The sequence below is a fragment of the Saimiri boliviensis genome, chromosome 1, assembly GCF_048565385.1.
Source record: "Saimiri boliviensis isolate mSaiBol1 chromosome 1, mSaiBol1.pri, whole genome shotgun sequence".
Taxonomy (NCBI): domain Eukaryota; kingdom Metazoa; phylum Chordata; class Mammalia; order Primates; family Cebidae; genus Saimiri; species Saimiri boliviensis.
Genome location: NC_133449.1, coordinates 213,989,078 through 214,008,421, shown reverse-complemented (window position 1 = coordinate 214,008,421; position 19,344 = coordinate 213,989,078). Strand labels below are relative to the sequence as shown.

General features: G+C 39.4%; 1 protein-coding gene across 1 annotated transcript in view; it reads left to right on the top strand.

The window, feature by feature from the left end:
- FAM81B (family with sequence similarity 81 member B) overlaps positions 1 to 19,344 on the top strand; it is a 76,408-nt gene that overhangs the window by 8,686 nt on the left and 48,378 nt on the right. Inside the window, exons 2-3 of the mRNA XM_010340365.3 lie at positions 2,824 to 2,986; positions 5,890 to 5,954. Coding sequence (XP_010338667.2) covers positions 2,824 to 2,986; positions 5,890 to 5,954 — 228 coding nt within the window. The remainder of the gene's footprint in view (positions 1 to 2,823; positions 2,987 to 5,889; positions 5,955 to 19,344) is intronic.

Below are 19,344 nucleotides of genomic sequence, written 5' to 3'. Positions count from 1 at the left end.
GCTTTAATTCATTCATGAGGACAGAGCCCTCATTTCCTAATCACTTTCTAAAGCCTCTACCTCTTAATACTATTAGAATAGCAATTACATTTCAATGTAAGTTTTGGTGGAGACATTCAAACCAGAGCAGACATTAATAATATACATATATGTTATGTGTATTTTTGTGTTAAAATTGAATAGCCATTTATGTTTGGAGAAAAACATACTACAATTGTCCATTTTAGTAGGGCCCATTTTTCTAGCCAAATATCATGGATTAAAAGCTGAATTTAAGAAAAGAAAGAATCTCAAAAAGTTGTTAAGCAATGTTAAATCCAGTTTTTCTTTCTCACACAGACCTTGCGCTGTTTCTATTTCTTGGATAATTGGCACCTTATGAAATAATCACTAATAATAGTTATCTTTTAGTGGATTCCTGGCGTCACCCTCAGCTGAGCCCTGTAAGTACATTATTACATTTAATCTTCTCAGCCACCTTATGGGATCGATATTATTAACTCATTTCACAGAGGAGAAAGCTGAGGCTTAAAGAAGTGATATAATTTTGCCCAAAGTAAAAAGCTAGTAGGTTGAGGAGTCAGGGTTCCAACCCACTCTCTTGGAATCTGTAACCACCTGCTCTTAGTCACTGCTGTGTGTCAGTCTCCCTTGGCACTAGATAAAATGATGATTAGGGTAGTGTAATAAGCCTTTTGGACTGCTTGCAAACCATGAACTACTGCATCTTTGAGTTTAAAGGGCTTAGCTTAGGAGTAGGAGATATGCCATGGAAGCCAAAATCATGGGTGGCCTTTATCTGTGGGATAAAGTTTGTCACTCAGCATCCTGAATACTGTGTGCCTTTAAACAAGGCGAATCTGATACCATAATGTTGACAGTAACTTAGCCAAAGCATCTATATGTGAAGGCCAGGTAGCATTAACGAACATGCAAATTCTAACTTTAAAATTCGGACATTTTAGAGCTAAAACAATCCACTCCTTTTGGGCCAAGTAACTGAACAAAATTTTTCTCACAAAGGCAAAGTTCAGTATTTTTATTTCTGTAAAACTCTGACCCATGTCCTTTTTCATTAATGCTGCACTATCTGTGAGAGTCCCTTTGTGGCCCAGAAGAGTCAGTTTGCTCCTTGGAGAAAGATTTGGGAATACTGCAGCATTTCATTTCCTGTTTGTCTAGCTCGATGATAACTGGTCTCTTTTCAAACTGTGAAGATGAAATCAGGAGAAGAGTATCAAATATCAGTTTGGCAATGACCACTTCCCATCCATGAGACAAAGAAGTGAAGGGCTTAGTGATTTTTATGATGATGGGCACTACAGAAAATATTAAAAGCTCCTAAATCCCAGGGACTTCATGACTTCAATTGTGAAGGCCAGCCACATCGACATCACAGATCCTTCCTGCAGTCACAATGCTACTAAGTCACCCTTGGGAAGATGCCCCAGAAACAGAAATAACTTAGGATGCAATTATGATTCCTTAGTACTCTGGCTTCCCGAGAAAAAATTTTAAAAATCAGAGATTTTTTTTTTTAAATATCAAATCAACAAAAAATAAAGCTGGAAAATCAAGCATCATGAATTCAGGTACTTAGGGACTATTCAAGGTCTCTAAATTTCTCCTACTTCACTACCTTTCTGATATTTATTTTTACATATAAACAAAATAATAAATCCCAATAAAGACCCTCAGAAGGCTTTGGCACCACAGGGTAAGAACTTAAATTTACAAGAAAAAGAAACACCATCAAAAAGTAAGTGAAGGATATGAACAGACACTTCTCAAAAGAAGACATTTATGCAGCCAAAAAACATGAAAAAAACTCATCATCACTGGTCATTAGAGAAATGCAAATTGAAACCACAATGAGATGCCATCTCAGGTCAGTTAGAATGGCGATCTTTAAAAAGTCAGGAAACAACAGATGCTGGAGAGGATGTGGACAAATAGGAACGCTCTTACACTGTTGGTGGGAGTTTAAACTAGTTCAACCATTGTGGGTGACAGTGTGGTGATTCCTCAAGGATCTCAAACCAGATATACCATTTGACCCAGCAACCCCATTTCTGAATATACATCCAAAGGATTATAAATCATTCTACTGTAAAGACACACGCACACGTATGTTTATTGTGGCACTGTTCACAATAGCAAAGACTTGGAACCAACCCAAATGCCCATCTATGTTAGAATGGTTAAAGAAAATGTGGCACACATACGCCATGGAATACTAAATACTAAATATACTGCAGCCATAAAAAAAGGATGAGTTTCTGTCCTTTGCAGGGACATGGATGAAGCTGGAAACCATTGTTCTCAGCAAACTAACACAGGTACAGAATACCAAACACTGCATGGTCTCACTCATAAGTGGGAGTCGAACAATGAGAACACATGGACACAGGAAAGGGAACATCATACACCTGGGCCTATAGGGTGTGGGAGGCTAGGGAAGGGATGGCATTAGGAGAAAATAGCTAATGCAGATGACAGGTTGATGGACGTAGCAAACCACCTTGGCGCGTGTATACCTATGTAACAAACCTGCACATGTATCCTAGAACTCAAAGTATAATAAAAAAAATTATTCTCTATTATTTGAGAGCCGTTTGATCTTAACAAAGTTTCTAAATGTCTTATGGAAGTATCTGTAAAGATATGTTTTTCTAGCTAACTATAGATGTTACGGGGGGATGGGAGAGAATTGGGGTAAGGGAGGAAAGGGGAAGTGTAAAACAAATTGAAAGCCTTTGAAAGCCTCCCTTTAAGCTAAGCCATATGTACAGAAACTGCCCTCAATTAAAAAAAAATTCACAGCACTGCAGAAATTGCACTTGCCATAGTTCCTGACCTGATTCAGCATTCTGGTTACCTAGATACGGATGTAAACAAAAGTGCCTCTCCAACTGTGACTGCGGAAGAACAGCCAGATGAACCTGATGGCCCCCTTCCTGGCTCAGCCAATGACCAAGAAAAGAAAGCAAGTACTTTTCAATATTCACATTAACATTAGAATACTTTGCTCAGCTTTTCTAAAGCTTAGAGTGCTTAGAGAGTTTAAGAAGTCCTGGAAGATTAGTTCTCCCACATTTCCTGTTTGTTCTGTCTCGGCAAAACGACTACTGACAACATAGCTGAAAAGAAAAACGGCCTCGCTTCACAAATTCATTAATTAGACTGATTTTTAATACATGGGGCAAAAATGTTTTGAGTTAATCATGATGTATGTTTATGTAGATTCAAAAGGAACCATGAGAAACTCAAGGTGCAGACTTTATCTCTAACATAAAAACAATATAGCGAAATAGAATGTTCCTTAGAATTTGTGCTATTTCTCTATTAGCTAAAAAGAACATTTTTTAAAGCAGTGTTTTTAGACTGTGTTTGTACTTCTCTTAACACCTTGTAATTTATATAACAAGAGGCAGATGCAGTGTCCTGTTACATAAAGAACTAGCACAATATGAAACACTGATTTTCAGTAGGTATTATATAGGCTGTACCATATACTAGCTGTGGGACTTTGGAATGATTACTTAACCTCTCTGTTTCTTCTTCTGTAAAATGGGTGCATCGGGCTTATCATGCAAAGTTATTGTGGGTTTAAATAAGTCACTTAAGTAAGTGCTTAGCAAGTAGGAAGGGCTGTTGTATGATTATCTTCATCATCTAGATGATCTTGGGTAAGTCCAGTACTTCTCTGATCCTGAAGCTCCTCACCTATAAAGATAATCATCCTAGTTTTTTTTTCCATAATAAGGGTTTCAGCTACTTAAGGTAACTAATGTCATCCTTACACTAATGTAAAGGTAATGATACCACTTTGTAGGGCATTATGTCAAATAAAATTATGTCATATACAAAAAAGTATTTTGTAGCACATAAAACCAAAAAGCTGTAACATATTAAAGTATTATTATTAAATGGCTAAAAACTGATACATGAGAAAAAAAATTCCCATAGTAGCCATCAAGTTATTTGACTGTAAGACAATTTTATGTATAATAACATGCTAGCTTATAGGAATGAGGACAAAACAGAACTGACTCTTATGTTTAATTAGCAAAGATATAAAATTTAAATACTGTCTTAGATTAAAAGACGGTATTTAAATTAAAACCTAAAAATTACAATTAAAAAAATGCACCAAAAGCCAATATCAATGGCTTTTGTTCTAGGTAGCAAAATTACAAGTGAGGATTTTATTCTGTATCTTCAACCTTTTTATATTGGTCCAATATTCCTCCATTGTTGGGCTTAACATTTGCCACTTGAAAAATGTGTGTTGTAGGCGTGTTTTTAAGAAGATGCTTCTTATGGTCTTTCAAATAAGACTTAAAAATTAATAAAGTAAAAATAAAACATAGATCTAATTGTTACACTCCAGAAGGAGAAAGGAGTTAGTGCCTTTAGACACAGTATTCATCTTACACTTTAATTCCGCAAATACTTGGAGAGGGCTACTGTTTGCAAACATATAAGGAAGTACCAATCTGGTTGCTGAGGAAATACCAGAAATAGATCCCCCATAGACCAGAGGGAGCAGTGGAAAGGAAGCCAGGAAAGAACTGACAATGAAGTGGGTGAGGGTCTCAGGACCCAATACTGTTCCAGTGGGAAACAGAAATGAAAATGCCCCATGGCAGAAGGCATCAGGACCTCTGAGACTTAGGACCGTTTCCATAATGTGGGCACCTGAGTGCCCAGTGAATCTGTAGCTCCATTCTCTAGGGGAAGATGTAGCTTAACAGCATCAGACCCATTGCAGACCCCATTCAGTAATGGGGGGAGAGTAAAGCTCTCTCCTCAGGGCTCACGGGAGCCTCCAGCCTGTGCTGCCTGCCCACCTCTAAGAGGGCTGCATCAGGAGAGACACTGTCGGGCATTATTAGCGTCCTGAGCGTCCTTGTTAATGGACTTAACGTTTTTTTCTTTAAGTGTTTTTGGAGGATGGAGGTATCCAGTGAAGTTTCTTAGAACTTAAGAAGTAGTAATTCTTGGGCATTTGAAAAAGGAATGCTTTCTGTAAGTGAGTCTTAACCTATTCTGCCCACCATTACAATACACAGTAACATAAAGCAAGAAAAATATCCTAGGGATAGATTTTGTTAAAGTTTTTAACTAAGGTGGGATACCACTCATATTCTCCATATTGGATCCAGTTCAGCAATAGGCTGATAAAATTAGGATCAATCTGTCTTATTTTTTAAACTTAAAAGAATATTAGAATTTAAGGCCTTTTTGGGATATGCAAAACAGTGAGTACATTGTGTATCTTATTTCCTGTCATAAAAATCATAAAAATGCTGCAAATTATCAACTTTCATGAAAATAGAACTTTCTAGTAGTAGCATTTTATTGAATTAGAAGTTATCAGTTAAGTGTACATGTGACCAGCTATACCTAATATTGGTAAATTATGTATATGACTATGCTCTAACTATAATCTGATATCCAGGTACTTGAACAGGCTTGTTTTCTAGTTTAGAGGTTTGATTTTGAAAATTAGCTGTTTCTCCTTAGAAATCAGCATGTTATGAATCATTCATTCTGTGAAGACATGTTTAATAACTGAGTGAATAATCATTAGATATTTCATTTTAAAATTATCTAAGAATAATCTATAGCTTTGGCTTTTCCAGAAAGGTTTTCTTGACTGTGATACCAAATCTATGAAATACAGCTCTCTAGTATTTCCACAGAACTTAATTTTGGTTTTAGTCATTAGCAATGCAAAGGGGGCATGTGTAAGATTCACTGGGCTGATTATCTGGTTGATGGTATATATTTTGCTTAAAATGAAAACACTTTAAAGATAAATTGGATAAAAGTAATCTGTAAAGAAACAGATGATATATTCTGAATCTGTAACCTTTGTTTTAGGTAAGACTATCTCCAGCCAAAATGTCAAGCAAGAATTCTACAGATCTAGTTGAATATGTTGACAAGTAAGTGTGTAAATTACAACTAGTTTTAACTATTAACTGCATTAGTGTGACAAATTTAACACAAAAAAAGAAAAAAAAACCCTGCATTTAATTATTCAGAGATTAATGTGCCTGAAAGAGACCTTTAAGTTCTCTGCGTTCAGAAGAGACAAAATTGTATCAGAAAGACAAACCTCCTGATCCTGCTCCTTTCTGATTGACAGAACACGCAGATTTAACTACCTTTTCTTTAAATTATCTCTATAGGTTCCCGTGGATTTACATGAAAAGCAATGCAACATGTTGCATATTGCAACATCAGACATGTATAGCTAACCATGACTTCAAGTAAACCTGTTAACATTTCATGATAAAAACTCAGGAAATGTTGAAATATATTTCATTAATCACTGAAAAATGTTGTTTCCGCTGTTTACAGTGCCATACCTGGAGCTCACCCAGGAAAGCTGTACTGCAGAGAAACAACTCTGGGCACTTGGAAATAGGGTAACACACTATTAACATGTGCACATTGTTCAAAATACCCAAGAATGCCAGATGAAGGTGGCATTGTAGAGGCAATGCATATCAATTTGAGTTGTTTTCTATTCCGTATGTCAAAGCAGGATTTGGTCTAATGCTGCCATTCCCGTTTTCAGGGCATAGGGGATTTAGTCTCAGTCCTTCTACTACTTTGCTGTGTGATGTTAGTCAATCCCATAACATCTCTGAGCTTTAGTTTTTTCATTTGAAAACAAAGAAGTTGGACTAGAAACTCCATAGAATTTACTGAAGCTTTGAAATAATTCTGATTTTAATAATCATGACCACAGAAGAAAAAAACGGCCAAATGAATGAAATGAGCTTATGTGAAGAGAAAAATCTAAATACATATTAAACTTTGATTTTTTAAAAAATTATCTTTAACAATTAAGATGATAAAATTCTTCACTAATTTTTACTGTATTTTTTCATAAGAATTCCCCTGTCCCTTGGCCAGTTAAATTTAATACATTCCAAATACTTCAATCACAGCATCTCAGCCCCTTTTTTCATGTTCCCCATAACTTGTATTTGTTTATATAACTATGAGTCTATGATTTAGAAAAAAATAAAACCAAGCATGGGAAAAATATGTTTTAAATGTTTAAAAAATACAATATTTGGATAAATGACATTTTTTTCTGAGTTGAGGACAATGAATGTAGTATGCACAAAATTAATTATTATAAATAAATATATTAGCTAACCTCATCTTCCAAGGAGAAATGGGAAACTTGTCCCTACCTGACCCTCTACATGACAAATGGAAAATAAAAATCATTCTTCTAATGTGTCAAATTCTGTTACAAACACAGGTGGATTTCTTTAGCTCAAATTGGTGACCTACATCCCAAGAGATAAGAAAACAAATTCCTGGAACATGGTAACAAACTAAAGCATTCTAAGATAAACTTTTTAGATTTCTTGGCTTTCAGATAAATTAAAATGAAGACAAAGAGGAAAGAATAGTCTGTAATGCAAAGCAAAAGGATGATAAAGATTACTTGACTTTAACATTTATCTCCACCTTGATCTCTCCCTTCTCTCTTCTCTTACTATCTAAACCGTGTTCTGTGTTCAGAACTTTTTTTTATTGCATTTTAGGTTTTGGGGTACATGTGAAGAACATGCAAGATTGTTGCATAGGTACACACGTGGCAGTGTGGTTTGTTGCCTTCCTTCCCCTCACCTGTATCTGTCATTTCTCCCCATGCTATCTCTTCCCACCTCCCCACCCCCCAGTCCCTCCCCCATTTCCCCCCAACGGACCCCAGTGTGTAGTGCTCCCCTCCATGTGTCCATGTGTTCTCATTGTTTAACACCCGCTTATGAGTGAGAACACGTGGTGTTTGATTTTCTGCTCTTGTGTCAGTTTGCTGAGAATGATGGTTTCCAGGTTCATCCATGTCCCTACAAAGGATGCGAACTCATCGTTTTTTGATGGCTGCGTAATATTCCATGGTGTATATGTACCACATTTTCCCTATACAGTCTATCATCAGTGGGCATTTGGGTTGGTTCCAGGTCGTTGCTATTGCAAACAGTGCTGCAATGAACATTTGTGTGCATGTGTCCTTATAGTAGAATGATTTATAATCCTTTGGATATATACCCAGTAATGGGATTGCTGGGTCAAATGGGATTTCTATCTTCAGGTCATTGAGGAATCATGTTCAGAACTTTCTATTTATGACCTCACATTGTTAATTCTCTTCTGGTCTTTCTCTTCTCGTCTCTCAGAATAGGCTGCAAACTTCCTATAGGCAGGCACTCTACGACTTATGATTTTTGATACACCTCCAGTAGTTTATCATGGTGTACTGAATATACTTGATGAACTATAGTTGACAGATTTAATGGAGAGTAATGGTAGAACAACTGAATTGTTAGAGCTCTGCTTAAAGCAGCTGATTAACTGGAAAAGCAAAATAGCATTTGGGCATTTCAGTAATCACTGTGGACATTTTGAATTGATGTATTTAATCCAATAAAATTAAAGAGCAATGGTTTTTAAAATAACTTCACTGGCTGGGCACAGTGGCTCACATCTATAATCCTAGCACTTTGGGGGGGCTGAGGTGGGCAGATCATCTGAGGTCAGGAGTTCAAGACCGGCCTGGCCAAGATGGTGAAACCCCGTCTCTACTAAAAATGCAAAAATTAACTGAGTGTGGTGACACATACCTGTAATCCCAGCTACTCTGGAGGCTGAGGCAGGAGAATCACTTGAACCTGGGAGGTGGAGGTTGCAGTGAATGGAGATCACACCACTGCACTCCTGCTTGAGTGACAGAGTGAAACTCCATCTCTAAATAAATACATAAATATATGAAATAAAAAACTTCACCCTTCAACTCATAGTTTTCGTTGGGTGACAAGTGGATTGACATGAAGAGTACTTAAGTAAGGGTCATTATCAATTCATCAAATGGCCTGAATATGTATTACAGGTTTTCAGAGGTTTGGTCTTAAAACCTATATAGGTATATTTACAGATAATACTGTCAACAAAGTATAACAACACAAAAAGTAAAATTCCAGGAACAAAAGAGATAATTCCCAGCCAATGAAAAAGCTAGCGCTAGAGACATGCACATTTAAGAGACAGGTAGATGGGGTATGTTTTTACAAAGCCCTTCCTGCCTCAAAGACAGCTGGAGCAGCATCCAAGCATCATTAGTACTTGATAAATGTTAGGTCATAATAATCCATGGGACAGGGTGAGAAGGGATGCTTGCAGTCTTTGATAGGACAATTACGGTGAAATTCTATTAAAGGTAACAAATAATTATGATTTCCACATGTGTTCATTTATTCACAATGGGCAGACATCCACTAATTTTATGACAGTTTATCCAATGCTTATTTAACTGAGCAGAAAAGTACCTAGAGCTTTTTTTTTCTGATTCTTCTGCTGCTGGTGGTGGTGGAAGGAGCACTAAATGGAGACCAGGGCACCTCAGGTACTCTTGAATTTGTCTCTAAACAGCTATATGACCTTGAGAAAAAGAAAATTTCTTCTCTGGCAATATCTGCCTGTGCTATAAAATGGGGTGGGGGTTTCAAGTGATCAATGATGAGCACCTGCTACTTCTCAACTCTGCCTGCAATTTCTCATCAACATTCTCCTATGAAATAGAGTAGGTAGTTAAGCTTTAGGAATGTACATTATTCCGCCATGGGATTTAATTTTTAATGGAAAATAAATGCTGCCCATAAATCTCTTTTTTTTTTTTCTTTAACTGACTCTCCTGGGGGTTGGGGAAGTTTTTCCCCATGGAATAACATACTTTCTAAGGTCTCTTTCATCCTTATAATTCTTTGATCTTCAAAAACTGGTTGTCACCATTTACTTACTTAATATATATTTATTAAGCATGTGCTACGTGCCAAGAACATGCTAGGCACTTGAAGAGACACCTGTGAACAAGACAGACAAAGATCCTCAAATGTGAAAATAATTTGACAAGAAGCTCCCTCGGGGAGCTATCTAATGATGCGTTTGGAGCAATTCTAGCAGGAAGGAGGGAAATGAATTATCAGATAGTTAACCAGAGTAGGCCTCATTAAGAAGTCGGCATTTGAGAAAAGACCAGGAAGTGAGGAATTTGGCCATGAGAACATCTGGGGGAAAGACAAGCTTTCTAAGGCAGGAACAGTTCTATGGTGTCACAGGAACAGAAAGGGGGCAAGGGTGGCTGGAGTGAAAAGGAGGAAAATATAAATTTGAACTATGATAGCATTTGGGATTCTGTTTGACAGTCTCTGGAGAGAAAGAATCCTAAGTTTTTGCTGCCCATGGAGCAAGTTCCAACTTTCCTGAACAAAAAGGAGACCAAGGAAGTGATGTTTTGTATTGAGGAGTTTTTCAGGCTGAGCTACGGCCAATATCTATCTCAGGAATTATCTCAAGAGTACACTTTGTGAAGATGAGGGTCTGGCTGACAGCCAAAGAATTGTATTTAAAATGTGGATACATAAAACTTTCAGCAAGTCAAATGGACAAAATAATAAATGATTAATGACTTCCCTTCTTGAGTGGAATATGGAATTCAGGGTCTGAAAAAATTGGCGAACGTTTGATTTTTCTGTGGTGCATCGCCTTTGTTGCTACATGGTGAAGACAGATATTTCACATTACAATACGTGAGAAAGGAAGATAAAACTCTGTTGGTAGAACTTTCTATGGCTAGGTCATGTTAGGTTGGATGGCACTGCTATCGGCCACAGTGCAGTCTTCTACTCTCTCTCTTTCTCTTTTCATGCCCCCCCACCTGTGATGCTCAAGGCTCTGCCGTGAGTGGACACAGTCACAGGAATTGGATATTACCCATGGTGACCCCCAATTAGTGAGGGCAGGGACTGCCCAAATGATGTTCAGTCCCTCCCAGGAGGTTGTCTAGATTCTTGCCCCATTTGAGACCTTCTGCTCAAGTGTGAGAACTCCACTGAGGTTGGGCTGATGCGGATCTCAGTTCTGTAGAGCAGAGAGGGAGCCCCTTCCACACTCTGGGCCTCTGAGAGCACCCTTAGGACTCCAAGAAGAGGTGTGAGCCAGGCAGGAAAGGTGACTTGGTGAAAAATTACATGATATTGGCAGCAAGTTACATATTAAGAAGCAGAGGGAAAGACATACCTTTCTCCTCTGAGAAAAGTGCAAATGTAACAGGAAGAGCCACTAACTGGCCTAAGCAAAGCTGCTGTGATATAAGAGAAGAGGAGAGGCTAAAATGTTTCCCTGCTGAGTTACTGATGGCTGCCAAGCCGGTTTCCTCCTAAGTAGAGACCAGTTTTACTTATGCCACAGGGTAGTGGCGGGAATGCAATGAAAATGATACGTTGACTATAAGCACTAAATAGAAATAAGATAGTGTTAGAATAAGTTCCCTACATTTCTCCTGGGCTAGGAACTCCCTGCCACAAACTGGTGGCTTTAAACAATAAAAATGTATGACTTCACAATTCTGGAGGTTGGAAGTCCAAAATCAAAGTGCCAGCAGGATTGGTTCCTTCTGAGGGCTCCGAGGGGAATCTGTTCCTTGTCTCCCGCCTAGCATTTGGTGACTGCTGGGAGTCCTTGGCACTCCTTGGCTTCTAGATGTGCCACTCCAATCTCTGCCTCCATCTTCACATGGTGTCTCTCTGTTTCTGTCTTCATTCAGCCATCTTCACATATATACATACATGCATGCACACAAACATACACACACACACACATGCATGCATGCACACACACATACACATACAACACACACAAATACATATACACATACATATATGTAGCCATCTTCACATACATACATACACACATACATATGTATACACACATATACATAAACACACATACAGCCATCTTCACATACACACATACATACACATACATACAGCCAATCTTCATATACATACATACACACACATATGCATACATACATACATACACACATTCATACAGCCTTCTTCACATACATACACACATACACACAGCCATGTTCAGATCGACACCAGCCATGCTGGATTATGGGCCTCCCTACTCCAGTAGGACCTCACCTTAACTAATTATATCTGCAAGACTCTGTTTCCAGATAAGGTCACATACTAAGATACTGAGCTTTAAGACTTCCACATTTCTTTTTGGGGGGCACAAGTCAATCCATAATAGCATTTAATAATTATAAATAATTATAAGAACATATATGTACAACATCATACAAGACATATTTATAAGACATTGCAAAGTATTTCAGGTACGCATCCTTTAACTTGATCTCATCAGCTGGGTGGGAGGGTCAGGAATCATTCTCTCCACAGGACAGAGAGGCAGCCCTCTTCTGGGAAACCTCTGAGAAGTTGAAGGTAGCATGTGGTAGAGATAGAACTTGAACCCAGGTCTTCTGACTCTGAGTACAGAGTTCTTTCCCCTGGACACTCACATTAAACACTCCTACCCGCAGAGAGCAACTTAATAGGGGAAGGTATCTCAAGAGGGCCAAAATGCTACAGGAGCTCCCAACATCATCGAAACAATTTACTACTGCAGTTTGCATATGCTTTACCTGTAAGTATGACCCAAACATCCACCCTGCCCTCACTGACACAGGGACTCTATGTGGAAACTGTCAACCTTGATGCTTCCACATGACGGAAAACCAATCATACCAGGCACAACACTCATTCTGCAATCTTATTAAAAAATTCTACCAAACATGAGCAGCCTGTCTCATAGAGCTCATCACTTTTCACTGGAAAAGAATCACAACTCGTTCTTTCTCCAGTCTCTTCTGAAATGTGCCACTAAATGGAGTTGCCTCTTTTTTGGGTCCTTCCTGGTGCTCTGTGCTGGCCCAGCCCCTTGGCCTGGTGGATTTCCTCCTGGATGGGGCTCATTGCCCCGCAGAGCATTCAGCCCTACCTAAAACTCAGCAGTGGAGGCTTCTCCGGCTACAAACATCCATCTGCCAGGATGGTTATAAACAAGCAACATGGCAACTATAGAAAATGGTTTTTTCTATTTCATCACTCCCCACACACACTCACAGATTCTTTTTGTGACGCATCAATATATTCTCTGAGGTTTCACTTTACATTTTTTTGTGTGTGGGACTCTGCACTCAGACTAACAAGTCATATATTAGATCTCATTAAAATGTTGAAATTTTTCTTCAGTATGCCTTTTTGTGTTCTAGAAAAGGGTTTAAATTTTCTAATTTGATGTCTGAATATTACAGGTTGCCAAAATGGTTATCAGAATCTCCGCAGTAAATTTAGGGCTCTATTCACAAGAACAGAACAGGCAGGGAAGTGAGAGGCTCCATGTACCGGCCAGTCTGCCAGCTACAGCACAGCTGGTGTAAGTCACACCGAAGTACAGAAAAATAGAACTCAGAGTTTGTGAAAAATCTGTTCAGATTCAGTTGTCAGCTACATAATCAATGATCTAAGTGAAGCCCAAATCTCTTTCCGAAAAGGCCCCCTAGGAATTTTTCCTCCTGTGATTAGTGACTCCATCTGCAGTAGTCTGGAATATTCAGTTATTTCTTTCCTTTCATAGTTAAATTTAGATATAGGTCCCACTGACATACATAACATACTAAGAAAGCAGTGAGGTTCTTAAATTTACATCTTACTACTAGGGAAAGGCCTCCGTTTTTAACCCTTAGGAATCCCTAATGATTTGAATAATGGCATTATCCGGAATATCTCTTAGAAAATTAAGACATGCTCCTGTGTTTGTTCTTCCACAGTTGATGTAGAAAGGTCAATTGGAAACCAATATTCTCTGTCCTTGTGGCAATGCAAATAGGGAAAAAATACAAGCTCTCTGTTGATCTTGCAGGAATCATGTAAATAAAACCAAACAGAGCCACCATTTGGTGCTTCATTAAATGTTAGGAATTAGCAGTAATAATAAGACTCCAGTTAATAGTAAATCCCAGGCTTGAAAAGAAATTTCTGAAAGGAAAGGTCTCCACTTAAATATAAAATAAATTTTTAAAATTAAGGAAAAGAAATAACTACAGTCCAGCATTTGCATGCCACTTCATGTCTCCATGGTTGCCAGCAAATGGCTTTGCATAGCAGTGGGTGCCGGCTTCCTTCAATGGGCCAAGTAACCGCAGCATTGAAATCAGCCCTGACAGGACCACAGACCTGCTAGCTTGCGTTTGCCCCTTCATTGCCCTTTCTGGATACAATCTTGGCACTAGCCAACAGCACCTCACCCTACAAGAGTGAGACACTGGGACCCTCCTAACCCCAGACATATAGTTGTATGGGATTGGTTTCACCACCGCCCAACCCCTGCTACTGTGCACTTCTCACTTATTATCTCAGAACTTACAACCACACAGCAAAATGTTTTCCCTGTTTGCAGATGAAGCAATTAGAACACTTGGTTGGTAAGTGCCAGAGCCTGTGTTCTACCCTCAGTCTACCTCGCTTTCCAATCTGCCAAGCTGCTTATGTCAACAGAATTTGAAAGCTCATATTACATATTTCACTACTTCAGCATTTCATTATATATCCTGCCTTATATTATTCACTGATTCACATGACCAATCTTAAACCAATCAGTGGTGTTTAGGATACATTAGAATCACCTATGTGCTTGCTTAAAATGCATATTTTTACTCTTTCCACCTACCTTAAAATTATGATTTAGTAGGTCTGTGTTAGAGTGGAGTAATCTATATTTTAACAACTTCCCTCCCTCACCCTCCCCTGTGATACCAATTTAAGTATGAGAAATACTGAATTAATCTAAGTTCCTTGAGGGACAGAGCCATTGTACATAAATATGTAGTATTGCAGGTGTGGACTAGAGTAAATATTGTATATGAACTAGAGTAAATATTTAGTAAACACTTAATATATCTTTATTTTAAATGACATATTTGTTGGTAAGTGACTAGATATAGACACAGTGCTTTCAGCTGCACATAATAGAAGCACTAACCAAAAATGGTTTAAATGTAAGAATCCTGATTAGCTCATACAACAAAAGAAAATCCAGAGTTTGGTAAATTTTGTAGCTTCAGAACATTATTAAGAAGCCAGGTGGGTTTTTTTTTTAATCCTTTTTTCCTGCCATTTCCTTTTTACTCATGATCACAAGATGGCTTTGGTAGTTCCAAGCATCGTGCGCAGACAGGACAACAGTCACCAAAGAAGGGGGAAGTTTCTTATTACATATCCCTTCTTGAAGGCAAAGACACTTTACCCAGAAGCCCCATAGCAGGTTTCTCTTTGCATCTCATGGGCCAGAATTGCTTCACATGCTCTTACCATAACCAATTGCATCTCAATCCACAAGAATGGAATCATCATTAGTTTGCCCCCTCAGAAGGACATGGGGGACAGGAAGGATAAACCAAGTCAGGCAGAAGTTGGGGGTAGCTCTTGGGAGGGTAACCAACAGTATCTGCCATACTGAGAACATCTAGGAGAAAACAATTTCTAAATTTTGGGGGAAATGCAGCATCATGTATAAGTATAGTATCTGTACAGAACTGAAAACTAAGAGATCAAATGCTTTGCTGGAAAATGTGGGCTATAGACTGTTTAGAGGGCACAAAGCATCACTGGCTCAAAGAAAATAATGAGCAAATCTGCAGTCCACCACTAAGCTATGTGTCACCTTCAGCAGAGCCTGGTGTCTTCTTCCCTTCTGCCTTTGACTCATACATCCAATCCAGGGTAGCACTATCAGCATGGTGGGGGTTTTAGAGGAATGGATTTTATATATGGTAGGTACCATTTGGTGATTTTCCAGAAGAACATTTGTGAACCAAATGAGTGGTAAATGGAATCTGACTAACAAAACCACTTGGCAAAGTTTTCTTTGCTCTTCAAATTTACAGGTGATAGAAAAGAAGAATCTCTCTGAATGTGCGAGCATGTGTGCACATGTTACAAAGACAACTACTATTTTAATAAAAAATTAAATTTGAAAAAGAAAAAGAAAAGAGGAATCTCACCCAGGCTGAGACTATTTTATATTGCTCAAGAGAGTAAACTATGTCTTGAGGCTCCAACAAGCTATGACTTCATAGAGCCATTTTTTTTGTCCAGTTTTCCAACAACTGAGCCTTACAGGTACAGTCCAGGTAGAGAAATCAGTCCATCAATCAAAAAACATATATTGACCACTTACTAGGTGTCATGCACTGTTCTCAGTGTTGGGGGACTGTGTGGAACAAGTTAGAAAGTGCCTCCCATAGGGAGCTCTCCTTCTAGTGATGGAGGATAGAAAATAAACAGAAACAAGTAAATAAGGTAATTTTAGGTAATGACAAGTGCTACGGAGAAGATAAAATGGGGTATGGCCTATGTGGTTGAATGAGATAAATGGAGGGAAGAGTGGGAGGGGCTGTTAGAAGGGAGAGAGAGAGGATTTTATTCTGAGAGAATGGATAAGCCATAGGAGGCTTTTAAGTAGTCAAGTGCTACCATTTACACTTTAGAAAGACCACTCTCGCTGCTGTATGGAGGATGTGCTGTTTGTTAGGAGGCAAAAGTAGAAGAGATAAGGGTGGCCAGGTTCAAGAAAGGAAGAAAGAACTGGCTGAGCACAGTGGCTCATGCATGTAATCCCAGCACTTTGGGAGGCAAGGTGGGCAGATCTTGTGACCATCCTGGCCAACATGGTGAAATGCTGTCTCTACTAAAAATACAAAAATTAGCTGGGTGCGGTGGTGCATGCCTGTAGTCCCAGCTACTCGGGAGGCTGAGGCAGGAGAATCACTTGAACCTGGGAAATGGAGGTTGCAATGAGCCAAAATCATGCCACTGCACTCCAGCCTGGAAACAGAGTGAGACTCTGTCTTTAAAAAAAAAAAAAAAGGAGAAAGAACTAAGCAAACTGTGCCTTTGGAGCATAAGAACACTTCTGAGTGTTACTTCTGCAGCTACCCTATTAGGTCACATGAGTAGTATTAGTGTCCCCTGCTTATTGTTGGAATGATGAGAAAATGTAGGCGTTAATGTTAACATTTGATTTCAAAATCCATGAGCTTCAAATAGTGACCCTGACATCTCCAAGTTGTATGAGTATTCCTTGTTCTGTCTGGTAAATTTCCTGAGTCTGGTATTCCAAGTCACTAATTCATTCTTTAGCTATTTCCCCTATTATTTTTATCCCATCTTTTATTTTTTATTTAAATTATATTTTCTATACCTAATGTTTACTTGTTTACTTTTTACGTTTTCTAGTTTTTCTTATTTTACTAATACCTTCTGTTGTCTTCTCTCTTAATATGTTTATTAGCCTTTAAACATTTCTGTATACATTTTATTATTTCTCTTCTGTGGGAATCTGTAATCTAGCAGGTTATTTGTAGGTTAATTACTTTTGAAAAGGCTGTGCTCCTCAAAAGTCCTGTTAGTTTGGCCTTTAAACTCACTTTCCCCTGGGCATTTCAGCCAGACCCTGGTCTCCAATGGAGCCTTGTTAGCTCCAGCAAGTCCAGGAGCGGGGTGTGGATGAGCCCCAGGCATCGGAAAACTACTTCGTGCTCCACAAAATAACTTCTCCTGTCTTCACCTTTTGCACCCCAGGAAGAAGCAGGTTCAGGAGGGCAGTTGCTTTCCCACCTTGGGGGCATTTAGAAGTGAAACAAGGTGGCAACAACTCCCCAAAGTCAGTTGTTTCCCAAGTTTGTGGTCATTATTACTGCTTCAACTCCCTGCCAATTCAGGCAATCTGCCCTGCCTGATCTTTCTTTAGAGGACACCTAGAACAGTTTGACATTTCACATGAGTCAGAGCAACTGGTCCCAAGGCAACAGAGAAGAGCAGGCTTACGTTGTCGTTCCTCTTCCCCATTTTATCCTCCCACAGCCCTGCCAAGCTGTCTCTTGCCCCAGGCTAATGCAGCCATCTGACTCAGGTTGGGTTGCCCAGGGAATAGACTCTCAGATGGAAATTGGTGACTAGAAGGCTTATTGCAGAGCACACTAGGATCAACACCTGTGGAAAGGAAGGGAAAGGAGTGGGATTGGGCAGAAGGAATACTTGAACGATATAAAGTTAGTTGAGCCAACTCACTTCAATTAGTTACATATAGACTATATATATATAGGTACCGTGGCTCCAGTAGTTGAGCTGATGAAGACTTCAGCTAACTTCACAGGAAGCTCTGGAGCTGCGACAGCCCTTCAAAGTTGTTCAGTGTTAAGAGTGAGCATGCCAGGCCTTTATACCCACACACTGGCCAATCACTGAATGAAGCTGCCCCAGAAAGTGGGCATGACCTTGACAAGGTAACACCCTTCACCAAGGCAGTTCCCAGAGAAAGCCAACAGCTGAGGTCCGCCAGCTGGCAGCACTCCTAACAGTTGGGGGGGATAAGTCCTTCCTTCTTGAACAGGGAGCTGGGTAGCACATCACGGCAACCACAGCACCACCCACACATACACCAGTTTAAAATAGCCCCCACTGCCCTAGGGGTTTTTCAATTTCTCCAAGTCCTCCAGGATTTTATGGGACAGAGAGGATGGGAAGCCACATTAATTTAACATTTTTGTCAAAACCAGAGTCAGCCCAGGATTTTTTTTTAACCTCTGAATAACTGTGTAACTCATTTCCTTTCTTTCTGCACTTTGTCTCACGTGAGCTGTCATATCCCTCTGGGGCCGATTTATCTTAGCTCTCATGTTCTCGCTAACCCTCAATTCTGTGTCCCTTGTTAAAAGCTTCATTTTCCCAGGAGGCTGAAGCTGAGTGAGTCCTCTGAAGACCCAGCCAGAGCCAAGCAGAGGTGTGCTGGCTGGCTCTGCAGAGACAACAGGACCCCTGGGCCTGGAGGACGGCAGTATTTTCCATGGGACCAAAGTCCGCTCTGTGAGTCCCACAGAATCCCCCATCATTTCTCACGTCCTAAGCCCCCATCCCACAAGACAGTTACAGTACTGGGATGTGGAAGGGGCCAAGGCGGGCAGAAGTGGTATGACTCTTCCTTTTGAAAGCTACCTAAATGATTCTAAAAATGCCTGTTCTCTATTACACACACACACACACACGCACGCACACACGCATGCACGCATGCCAACTCAGGCAATCTCATTTTCTTCATCCAAGTCTTCAACCATCATTCATTTCTCTAATAACATCCAAATCTCTAACTCCAGACACATTTCAGACTGTTCAAGGGGTATCTCGATATGGATACTATATACAAAATCTCAAATTTCTTTTCTTCCCCCTTAACCTAACTCTTTTTCGTTGGAATTTTCAGTCTTGATGAAGAGTGGCATCATACATTTAGCTCAAATCCAAAACATCAGAATCTCTCCCTCCTTCAGGTTCATTTCCAATCTATCTCAAAGTTCTATAACTTCTAGGTTCATAATATCTGTAACAGCTATCCTCCCTT